The sequence below is a fragment of the Ambystoma mexicanum genome, chromosome 6q (genome assembly GCF_040938575.1).
Source record: "Ambystoma mexicanum isolate Mex_15411 chromosome 6q, UKY_AmexF1_1, whole genome shotgun sequence".
Lineage (NCBI taxonomy): Eukaryota > Metazoa > Chordata > Amphibia > Caudata > Ambystomatidae > Ambystoma > Ambystoma mexicanum.
Window position 1 is genome coordinate 1032272139 of NC_090937.1, and position 12732 is coordinate 1032284870.

General features: G+C 46.0%; 1 protein-coding gene across 1 annotated transcript in view; it reads left to right on the top strand.

Moving 5' to 3' along the window:
* Positions 1 to 12732, top strand: part of ASAH1 (N-acylsphingosine amidohydrolase 1) — a 521915-nt gene that overhangs the window by 349496 nt on the left and 159687 nt on the right. The window contains exon 9 of the mRNA XM_069631558.1: positions 648 to 702. Coding sequence (XP_069487659.1) covers positions 648 to 702 — 55 coding nt within the window. The remainder of the gene's footprint in view (positions 1 to 647; positions 703 to 12732) is intronic.

Genomic DNA, 12732 nt, shown 5'->3' on the forward strand with positions numbered 1-12732 from the left:
ATATATTGTATTGTACTTTACCTGGAATTTCCATGTTCTGTAAATAATATCTTGCCTGTAATTACACTGCACTTTATATGTTACTGTATATTCTTTTCGCGCCCAGATACCTGCGGGTGAGGAGCACTTTATAAATAAACAAACAAAGCAAAATGGAGGCGAGCAAGAGCAGTTTAGTGGACAGGACGAGGATTGACTGAGAGGGGATTACGTGGCAGTGTTCAGGAGCAGTCCAGTTCAAACTACAAAAAAAAGACTGTTTTCATGGAAGTTGTAGTTTTGTCTTGTTTTTCACTTTCAAATTGGGGTTTGTGGAATTGCTGGTCGAAAAGTAGAGATTAGAGTACAGCATAATCCGATCCTCTGGTTTTGACATAGTATACAGCCCGGGTAAAAGCATCCTGATTAGATATGGTAAGTGTGGATTTGTCAAGCAAATCATCAGTAAACACCTGTAACCTGCATTTTCAGGATCACAAAGCACATGTTTAAGAAGCTATGTAACTAATATACGATGGTGGTGTACGCAGTATAAAAGCCAATTAACATAACATAAGGTATGCAGTTTTGAAGTGCTTGAGGAAGGGGTGTCTGTGCTGGTGGGTTCAGCCTCCGTGCTCACTCTGATTTCTTTTTCATGTTAACAGGGGATCTTCACTCTCACCATGAATGAGCGTTACAGCCTTGATGGCGGTTTTGTTGGTGAGTAATTGGCAGGGTTTTGCTTATAATTATGATAGATTTGCTTGTTACATTCATAGCAAACATTGAAAAATCCAACCAGGCTTGCTTTGTAATGATGGTGCATGCACACAAGGCAAACAAGAAGAGACAAAATATATATCTGGGAAAAATCTTCATGCGAACAATGCATACAAGCACACACTTGTAAAATACTAGCACACCTCACACATCTTGTTCGATGTTTAATTGGAAGACATCCATTCATGGCCATTTAACAGAAGAGAGCAGTCTTGAGTTAAATGGTTCCTAAACATCAGATTCTCATTTCATGCTCTGACTGCTTTCTTATACTGTTTTTAGTTCAGAATTGAACATCTTAGATGTACACTACACAGGCCCACCACCACATAGCTAGGAGAAATATTTATCTGTCTATAAACACCTACTTCTAAACCTAGACACTATTAGTTTGCCTGCTTGAATCTTTCTATAAAGAACCAACAAGCAACTGATATGGGAAATTACAATTATAATGAAGGGAAGACAGCTTGTTGTATACTACGTTCACTCACATCAAAATATGTATGACAAGCTCTTGTATAATAAATGTGATCAGCCAGCTGGATTAGATAACTTTTATTTGCTGTAACATCAGTGAGCAGTTGGCACTGAACAGGGTTCTTTGAATGTGGATAAAACAATGGAGGTAAGTGATGCAGGACAGGAGTGTCCTGTGCTACTCTATGGACCTGTGGCAGTCTTTGGTCCCTGTAGATGAGGAGCGCCCGCAGCACGGCCTGCTCCGTAGCATTGGTGCCTTCAGACTGTCTCTGGACGTGCTTTCCCGGCTCTCGCCAAGTCACGGGGGACTGGCGATTCTAAAATGTAAAAGCTTGTTCAGAGGTCACACTGTTATTACTGGGCCTGGCTGACTGCCCGCTATACGCTGGAGATAGGGCTCCCCCCGAGCCTTTAGTTTATATGCATGGCTGGGAGTGATTGGACACAGGTGTCACCTTGGCATTGCTTCTGCAGGGACAGTGCAACGCTGCTAGCTGAAGACGTTCAGTACAGTATGCTTTGCGATATAGGATACACTATGTTTAATGGCTGCAAGTGGATGGCCACCTCCTTTATGTGACACTTGTGCTGGTGCAATACAATTGGATAGACCACCCAGAATAATATTATACTGCTGCATCCTTTATTTAACGACTGAGGCCACCGTTACTTCTTACATCCTATGTAGATAACCCCCTTGCATGCCTATTGTGAGACCTTGCACTGGTGTGTGGGTATCTTCAAGTATACGGGGCTCATTTTGATTTTATGTAGCGTGGACTGGCAACAGGGCCGCATAGTGAGATCCCATCGACTGGTGATTCCCTGCCCTGGTCGGCATCCTGCAGGGATTGCTCCACACTTAAAATGCCGGAAACAAAGATGAAGGGAAACCAGAGAAAGACCATTATGGACTCATTTTGACCTAGTCGTTCCCAGAAGGATCCCCCTTGAGGCCAGAAGGGGAGCAACAGGCAGATGGTTCATGCTCACGGGACCAGGAGGTTAAGGTGCAAGCAGCGATTGCTAGGCTGTGCACTTCCATCGAGTGCAAGAATGACAAAGTCAAGATTGATGTTAGCCTCTTGCAACAAGATCTGAGATCCTTATCCTCCAGAGTGATGAAAAACGAAGAGAAGATGTCGACCACAAAAGCTGATACTGAGATACTGAAGGCCACATTAGAGGAATTTGTTTGTAGAAATAGGGTCCTGGAACAGCGGCCTGAGGACGCCAAGGGAAGGTCCCGCCACAACAACATCCGAATAATGGGCATCAGAGAGTCTGAAGAGGGATCAGATCCTACATCCTATATAGAGATTCTCCTGCTGCAAGAGATTGGTTCCGGGAATCTATCTCAGGGCTTTACTGTGGAGACGGCGCACAGATCACTAGCCCGTCTCCCGTCTCCAGTAGCTTCTCCTTGTCCTGTTAACGCACAGATCCTTAATTTCCAAGACCGAGAGAGGATCCTGGAGTTCTCGCGAGATAGAGGCACGATTACATGTGGATCGTCACTTTTGGCTATTTATCCGGACTACACCCCTTTAGTAAAAAAGAAGAGGAACATGTTTGTTCCAACGAACGAGAGGTTTTGTAATCTGCGGCTTAAGTATATGCTGATATACCCGGCCCTACTTAAAGTGCTCCACAAAGGCAAGTCACTTTTCTTTGAACAGCCCAGCGAGGCTAACCAATCATTGGACGAATGTGGTATAGCATTGGGTCTGGAACGGAGAGTAGAAGACCCTGGGACCGGTTGAGTGGACTCATGTGATACGTGGCAAACGGTTGTGCGGCTCGCCCGTCTCTAAAACTGTGGCTGCTTGCATGGGCGAATGATGCTTTAATCCCTGAGGCGCAGAGATGTCCCAGAAACTGAGCGTACAACTGTTTAGAGGAAATTTGATGCACTGTGACATGGCAAGGGGGACCCACGAGCCTGGGGCGAATGTGCCACTGGTGGAGCCCTACACGCTGGCCTCCCCAAACCACCTGCTCCCTGGAGCATACAGGAAGGCTTGAGCAATGTTGCACTGTGGAGCCATCTGTTTCTAACAAATGTTCTGGTTTGCTTTTGTTTTACTTTACCTTTGTTGGTTCTAGGCACTGTTGTGGCAGGGGGAAGCAGTAGATAAATACTTAAAGGAGGGTGGGGGAGGCCCCGGATGGATAAGGACGGTGGGGTGGAGCACTGGATGAGGAGTGGGCGGCATTGGTTCAGGGGGTTGAGTTGGCGGGAGGAAGAGGGAGAGCGGTTTCTTCCCTGGGAGATGGCCACACTTAAACTTTTGTCCTGAAATGTCCAGGGAATGTCCTCAATCATGACATGAAGCGAACGAGGGTCGCTTCCTATTTGCGCAGGAGGCAGATCTCAATAGCCTTACTCCAGGAAACATGCCTGTTGAAGGGGGAGCTCGCTAAAATCATTCCTAAATGAGGAGGGGTGGGGATAAAACTCATCGTACTCCAGGTATGCCAGGTGAGTCCTGGTGTGGATTGCTGGGTCTGTACCGTTTAAACTGATTAAGATGGAGGCGAATGACCAGAGCAGGCTGGTGATTGTACAGGGTTTTATTAGGCACAGAGAGGTTTGCGTTGTGATCTCATACGCCCTGACTTGTGTTGCAGCGGCCACACTAGGATTGATTACCGGTTTACAGGGAAGGAATGTATGATTGAGTTTGTGAGTGCAGTTTATGCTGGCAAGACCATTTCTGATCATTCCCCATTGATTGTTTCCTGGGCCCAACTAGACACTACATCTCCAATCTCGACTTGGTGCATGCCCACCAATGCTCTTAGATGATGTTTTCCGGGGCACTTAGTGGATACGATAAAGGAGTATTTCGCAATCAATGTGAACAGTGTTGCTGGCTGGAGTATAATTTGGGAGAACCTTAAGGTGGTGGTAAGAGGAGAAGCGATTGACAAAGTAGGGGGTATTAGGATACTTTTTCCTCAGAGCTGCATCGATTGGAGGACGACATACAAGTGGTTGAGGGGAGGAACTGTGGGACAGCCCTAAATGAGGAAGTTTTACTGCCTTTGCGCATCAAACCTAGGAGCATCTTTGGAAATTTGTTTCTAGCACTGCATGAGGAGGGGGAAGGCAGGCCGGTTGTTGACATGTCATCACAGAAATTGGGGATGAATGTGGGGAGGCCTGGAGGTCCCAGTCGGCTATGAACGATGTTTTTAGTAGGTACTACCAAACACTATATGGTGTGGATAAGGTGGTGGCTATGGAGGAGGTTCACTATACGCTTGACCAAATTAACCTGCCCAAGGTGATGGCAGAACAGGCTGCGGCACTGGAGGAGCCAATTACTGAGGATGAGCTGCAGAGTGTCATTGTGTCATTGCAATCTAGTAGGTCCCCGGGTGGGGATGGGCTTGTGTCGGAGTTTTGTAAGGCTTATAGTGGCGCGTTGGCACCGGTGCTCCTACGAATATTCAAGGAAGCATATGAGACAGGTCGCCTGACAGATAGTATGTGTGAATCCGCGATTGTGCCGATCCTTCAACTGGGGAAACCGCACTTCCTGTGCGACTTCCTTGTCCATGCTTAATCAGGATGTTCAAATTCTGACTGCACTATTGGCTGGCCGGCTGAAGCACGTTATTGGGTCATTGATACACTGTGAGCAGCCTGGGTTTGTCCCACACAGGGAGAACACTGTTGAATCTGCACAGGCTTCAATATATCGTTGACCGATGCCGGATCCATGAGGCTCCCTATGCGGTTGTCTCACTAGATGCCATCAAGGTTTGTTGGCGGTGGCTGTATGCTGCTTTGGATGTATTTGGAATTGGAGATGGGTTTGTTCGATAGGTTAAACTAATTTATTCTGCACCCACAGCTAAAGTGCATACAGGTAAACATATATCACCCGCCTGGAAGATACGAAGAGGCAGCAGACAGTTGTCCTCTGTCCCTAATGCTATACATATTGGCGTTAGAGACGCTTGCAGTATTTCTGAGGTCTGAGTTTGGGGATGCTGGGATATTGATTGATGGGACGCGTCACTTGATTTCCCTGTATGTGGACGATTGCCTCTTATATGTTCTTGACCCAGTGAATAATTTCCCTGGGATCCTGGAAGTATTAGATAACTTTGCTACGCTCACTGGTATTTCCTTCAGCAAAGGGAAGTCTTGTATTTCCTGTTTGCTGGACTCTGTAACTATAGCCTATAGGACCTCCCACAGCTGAGTATTGGGTGGAAAACTCAGTTCATATATCTGGGGGGCAATATATGGCACCATGCCGACTGTATGCAGAAAGATAATACGCTGGGCACTGTAAAGGGAATATCTATGTCTATGAAATTTTAGGAATGATTACTGCTTTCGCTGCTAGGAAGAGTTGCATTGTAAAAATGGTGGTGCTACCCCGTCTATTATACTTCTTTGCTAACGTCTTGTTCCCTAGCCCTAGCTAATTTATTTAATCCTTGGATTCCCTTGTAAATGGATTTCTCTGGGGGGGGCAAAGAGATATAGAATATCATTGTCTGTTTAGACTGAGTTACAAGGACGGCAGAGTCCAACTGCTCTGGCTTGTACTGGATTACCTGACTGCTTGGGCACAGTACCTGGCTAAATGGCTGTCAGACGACTCAACTCTTGACAACTCATTGATGCAGGGGGCCATAATGCTAGTGGTGCTTAGGGAGGCCTTGTGGATTGCAGATGGTTGCCTACCAGATAGGACTTACATGTTAGAATTGGGTAGGAAGAACTGGAATAGGATAAGGAAGGTACTTGGTTTGCGATAAGCATACTCCCTACACTTGGCTGGGAGCGTGTGCTGATGCAAGTGTGATTTGCCCTTGTTTAGAAGATGCGAGGGGCTGGGCCTTGCCACCTGAGGGGATGTCTTTAAGGACGGACGATACAGGGACTTCTCTGATGTAGTAGGTGAATACAGGATGCATAAGGGACATTTCCTGGGATATATGAGGCACACTAGCTTTATTAGGGTGCAGTGGCCCATGTGGCCAGAGGGTCCCAAGCAAGATACTTTATATGGCCTGGAAGATGGGTGGAAACCTGTGACATGCCTTTACCAGAGTCTTATTGTGGGGGCGAGTACCCGGGTCTCTTGACTCAAAGATGTTTGGGAGGCAGATTTAGGGTGGGAATTAGACGTAAAGCAATGGGATACTGACCTACTGTTTGGAAAAAAAAAGTTTCTAGGAATGCACGATTTTCTGCTGCAATTCGACATCTTGAATGGGACATGCATGACTTTGCATAAGATTGTACGTTTTAATAAACTGGCGTTTTTCTGGATGCCCATGGTGCAGAGGGGAGCCTGCATATTTCCTCCATATGCTTTGCCCGAAGGCCCGCTCCTTTTGGCTCCAAATACAACAGGCCCTGGAAACAGCAGGTGTGAGCAGATATAAGTGGACGCCTGTGGGATGCCTACTTGCCATATATCCCAGCCCAGATAAAGCTAAGCATATAGTTTAAGGTTATGGCTCTAGCATGTATACTCGCCAAACGCAGTATTGCCATGTCTTGGAAGGTCGGTGAGGGACCAAACTATTGCGTGTGGTGGAAGGAGTGGTTGAAGTGGTCCAGGGCAGAAACAGTGGAATGATACAGGCCCCTGAGGATTGGCATGAATGAGCCCACAGTGAACCTGGATGCCCACTTACAGGTGATGCTCTGATGAACGGTCGGAGCCACCTGTATACTTGTTTGAGATCCTATAATCTGCACCGCTGATGACTTGATGTGTCTTCTGAAACGTGTTGTACTGCAGCCCTTAAAATACTTCACCCAGATGCACCTGCCAATCCTTGTTCTTTGTGTCTGCAATGCAGCAGATGTCCCCTGATGCATATGTTGCCCTGCTGTTTGCCTTGTTGGTTTTCTGTTTTCTGTTTCTCTTGTTTATTTTCGTGCAACTCTAGAAACTCTAATAAAAAGACTTTAAAAAAAGCTTCATTAGACGCCCATAAAGCCTTTGACCAGTTAAACTGAACTTACCTCAAGATGCTGCTGCAAGCAGGCAGCCCAGGTCCACCATTCCAGCAATACCTTCTAGCCAATTATACTGCTTCAACAACGAAAATCTGGGTTAATGGCGAAGCAAACCTCCCAATCCCGGTAGCTAGAAGTACGAAACAAGGATGCCCTTTGCCACCTCTTTGGTTTGCTTTCTCAATGGAACCCTTCGCAACACAGGTGTAAAGTAATGGTGATGTCGGGCATAATGCACAAAAACACAGAATATAAGATCTCCCTATAAATTGATGATATTCTTAAAATGTTGATTGTGACCTTAATGGACGAACTAAAGGAATTTAGGCTGTTATCTGGTTTCTCAGTGAACTATAAAGATTGCAGGGACTAGCCATCTCACTGCCCCAGGGGGCATTAAACGCTTTATCTGTTACATCTCCAACTGCCTGGAAACAAGATTCAATCGGTTATTTAGGGGTCAAAATCCCTTAAAACATTAGAGGCTAATTTCCCTCCCCCATTTACTGAAATGGAGGTGACACTACAGAAGTGGAATATGCAGGAGATTTCATGGCTTTGAAGAGTAGCAGCTATAAAAATGAATATGCCCCCAAATTGTTGTACCATTTCTTAGCGCTATCCAACACACGTCCCCGTACACAGGTTGCACGTTCTCCAAAGAAGGATCCTCGCATTTCTATGTAAAGGCAGGCGACCCAGAATAACAAGAGAAGTACTGTTGAGAAATCCAGCATCAGGGTGTGTGGTTGTTCCAGACGTGTATCGATACTACTTAGCGCCCAAGCTATCGCATACATGCACTTGGCAACAATCATCTTCCCTAGATGGCTGCAGATCGAGCAGGCTGCAACCCTAGTACGTAGTACACAGCTGCCCTTTATTAATGTGATTGATTATCCTTCAAACTTCACAACATTCCCTGAGGTGCTACAATAAAGCAATTGGAAGGTGGGGTATCTCCAGAGGGATAGGCCCACCATCTCCCATCTTAAATAATCCAAACTTTCTGCCTGGACTCCAAAAATCCAATTTTAACCAATGGATCAAAGGTGGCCTGGGGAAACTGAGACAACTATATAACCGAGGGGTTGCTCGCAGGTTTGAGGAATGTATATTCGCTTTCTCGCTCAAGGAAAATGAAAGATTCAGATACTCCCAGCTTCATCATTGGGCCTCTAACCTCGAGGCGAAACGGAGAGGCACCAGAGGACTATGTGCGCTGGAGCACAGGTACCTCCTCATGACTGACAAAAGCAAACATTTTGAGGGAGATTACCGAGCATCTCGGCCTTTGCAGAGGCAATGCAGGCCAGCATGCATCCGCAGTCGTGAGTTGGACAAGTTCACCTGCGTCACCCCCACAGAGGGGTCTCACCCCAGCACGCCAAGGGACCAATACCCACACCATTTGGCTCCAAAGGTGCTGGAGGAGCCTAGTAGGGCATGAAGCCACACAAGTAGCTGTACATAGCATTGTGTATATAGGAACAAGGGAGGCATGTGGGGAGGGTGTGTTGGGTGTGTCGGGAGCGGGAGATGGTTGGGGAGGGTGTGTTTGGGATGGTGTTGTGGGTGGGGAGGGTGCATTGAGGACGGTGTTGTAAGGAGGGGAGAGGTGGTTGGAGAGGGTGTATTCACCATCCTAATTAAAACAATAGTTCATTGGAAGCAATGTTGGGACATTCCTCATTCTGTACATGTGTTTAACTGTTAATGTGACTAAATGTATACAGGTGCGTAGCATGTTGCTTTAAATGTGCTAAAAGAATTTGTGAATCAGTTCTTGCCAGACAAGACGTCCAACCCTACTATGAGGGCGTAGGAGTGCGACTCGGACACAAGGGTGGCATGTTGATTGGCAAAGACTTTTTATTAATAACAAATCATCTCGTTCATGACGGTACTTGGCAGGCTTTTGACGCAAGTCTGTCCAATGAACTAAGAGTGAGCCAAGAGAACTTTGTAAATCATCTTCTTCGTGACAATACGTGGCTGGAAAGCGAACCAGGTCTGTCCAAGGAGCTGAATAGAGAAATACGGGTCTGGGATCCTCGCACAAAGAAGGCAAGCAAGAACGATCCTCTTCCTTCTGGCAGTACTTGGCAAGCCAGAAAGCCAAGTGGGCTATACTGGGGAAACCTTGATCAAGAATCATACTTATGCATGAACTGTTGGGAAAGAAAGAAAAGTATGAAACCAGGATCACCTGTGGAAGGCAGTCATTCTCCCTGGGTATTGCTGAGCGTGAAGTGACTGTGAAACCAAAATACCAGTAGAAGGGAGTCAGTCTCCTAGCAGTGCTACATCTACAGGAAAGGGGACAATCTAACCAAGAGGCCAGAGGAAGGGAGTCATTCCCCCTGGTTTTGTGTGAGAAACAGTGAAAGCCAGAGACCAGGAAAAGGGAGTCATAATCCTGGTAGGTGTATCTGCAAAAAGATCAAACCACAGAATATTTTGATCCAGGGAAAGGAAGTCATTCCGCCTGGGGTGAGGAAACTGAGAACCTTTCTGATACAGAGTGTTACAGGACTGAATGCCCCAATTTCAGGGAATTATTGGGACCAGGGGAAGGGAGTAATTCCCCCCGGGTTAAGAACTACCTACCAGAAGTTTTCTACCCGGTCCGGGAGAAGGGAGTCCTTCTCCTGCACCAAGAACATTGACCCAACCTTCTTGTTTAGTTATAAGGGTAAGGGACATAATTGGAAATGTTGACACATGTCGGTGGACTCTTTGATTTACAAGGACATTCTGACCGACCCATTAGCACTTTAGTTGATGTAGGGAATCCTCTCGTAGAGCTAGGTAAAATTAGGTTTTCTCGTTATTTTCTGGGTGATTAAAAGTCTAGAGCAATCACTATGCCACATGTGTCAGTCTCCTCCTTCTGTGCCCTTACAGGGTGCATTGACTGTCGTGGGACACCATACACAAGCTTACAACCAGCACTCGTCACTTTGTGGGTGAGTAATTGTCATGGCAGAATGCCATGCTGCCTGTCTTGGGCCTGTCCGTTGTTCTCAGGCATGTACCCAGATGGGCGATTAGTTGTACTTTTTGCGGTTTTGTGTTGTGTGTCTATTTCATGATGGCTACCTATACATGTTTGCCTGAGTACCTGGCATTCAATTTCTCAGTATTGCATTCCATTGGATTGGTACAGTGTTGATCTTTGTCGTATATGTAGGGATGTCTAATGTTGCATTGTGGTTCCTGTAGTCCTGTGTGTGTGTTTGTAGCCTGTTGGGGCAGTACACATTGGTGACTTAATAAAGCATTGTCATTCCTGTCCAAGTCCCGTGGGTAGTCCCTCCCTCGCCTTCTTCACTAGGGACTTGACAGGACATGCATTTGTGAGTTGTGGCAATGTGCCCCTCCCCCCCCCCCCCACCTTCACATGGCATTTCACTAGGGCTGCAAGATTTGTTTTTGTGATGGCACTTGTACTCGTACAGTACCCACGTCCGTTGCACCTAAATACCTCCATGTATCCAGGCAGTGTGCTGTTCCGCAGGACCATGTCAATGTGGGTGGAACCGAGGAAGCAGACACAGCAGTGTGTTATGAGGAGGTCAGGATCGCAGTTGACCTGGACATTGAGGGTTGCAGTATACCTCTTCAGATGCCTGAGGATGCCACCAGGGCCACGTGGGTGCAGTCCAGAGCCCCAATCATGTTGGGCATGTGGGCTACTGCATACAAACACCTACCTTCATGGCATTCTCTGGGGTGGTGGGCAGTTAGATGTGCCGGGAGACATGGAGCAGAAACTTCATGCACAAGCATGTTGGAAAATGTGGACTGAGACATGTCATGCAGCATGACCACGATGTGGCGTCTGCTCTTCCTCCTCCTCTCTGCACCCTGTAACTTGTGCTGCTCTTCCAACCTCTGCAGCTCAGTGCGGAGCAGGAGCAGCTTAATGTCCAAATCTACAACAGCTAATGGCAACATGGTGTTGGAAGGTGTGTTTGGGGAAGGCGTGGGCCTTACGGACCCTTCCACAGTGGATTGGGTGCACTTGTGGCTTCATTTCCATCACCTGTACGGATTTACTTCCACATTTTAGGTGAAGGTAATAGCACAATATTTGTGGTGGTATTTCCTGCCCAATTTCGACAGTATTACAGCTGTATCCCAACTTGTAATACACAGGTAATAGCATTTTGAGATATCTGCGCTAATACCTTCAACCGAAATTCCACTGATGGTATTACTGCTGATGCATAATTCGGCGTTACGGTAAAAGTGGCGGTAATGCCGTTACCGCTGTCTTATTTGCATTTACAAAGATGTGGTTTTTTGAAGAATCCTTAGGCAATGTATTTAATTGCAAATCCTGTTCCCAGAAGCTTTATTCCTTCCTGGGCCTTGATTCAAAGTGTGTTCTTATCCGTGTTTCTTTCAAAATCGGACATATCAAGCTTATTCGTTTTTAATATTGAATAAGCATCATTACTGGACCTTCCTCTCAGACTTGTGAATTAGTTTATGCACACATTTCAGGTGCCACTTGTGCCCTTTACCTGGACCAACACAACCTATTTTGCTCTGTAAATCCAGTATTTGAGTCTGTTTTCTTTGTCTGATCAAATTTCACGAAGATACGTCCTAAGGAAAGGGGACCCTGCGGCGTCAGATCCGACCCACGTAGGAGGGACGGATCCAATGCCGCAGGGTCCGAACATGCACAGACGGCGCAGGGGAGGATGTTGTATTTTTTTTTTTATTCGGACCTGGCAAAATTGGCTTTGCGGCCGAATTGACCAGAGTCAATTCAGCCACAAACAATTGTGCCACAGCCAAAACGTATAAATCTGTTATTCCGTCCAGTATTTGTTAAAAATATTTGACAGATAAAGGGGTGCCCCCTTGTCCCAAAAAATGGCTATCCTGCCATGGTGCTTTGCAGCAGAGAGGCCTTTCACAAATGAAAAAGCAGCAGTTGTTTCCCCAACATTCAATTGCTAATAACCTTTGTCTTGCTGGTTGGATTTGGATGAAATTTTCAAAACGAAAAGTTTGTAAAGAGCCTGACTAAACTGGACATTTTGGGAACAATTTATTAGAAAATAAAGTTATTAAGAAAACGTAAAATCTCTGTTTTCAACCTACTTGTGCTCATATTCCCACAGAGAAAAAGTGCAGTTTTTGAACAGCCATAGTGTGAAAAACCGCTGAGCAGATTTGGACCAAATAAGAAACAATTTAGGCACAAAGCATTGACTTAATTTCCTTGACTGGTGTGGGGTAAATCCATCCAGTAGTTTTTTAAATATTAGAGAAAGACATGGTGGTGTCCCCCTGTTCCTTGAAACCTTTATATATAGACCGGCCTTGGTGCTTTGCAGCAGGGATGCTGACGGGCTTTTCAGAAATGAAATTCTGACTTTTATTTATTTTTATTAAGTGTTTCCTGTGATATTACAGGGAAAAGCCACAAACAAAAGATATCAAAACGCTATTTGGAGGAGGAAAAAGGA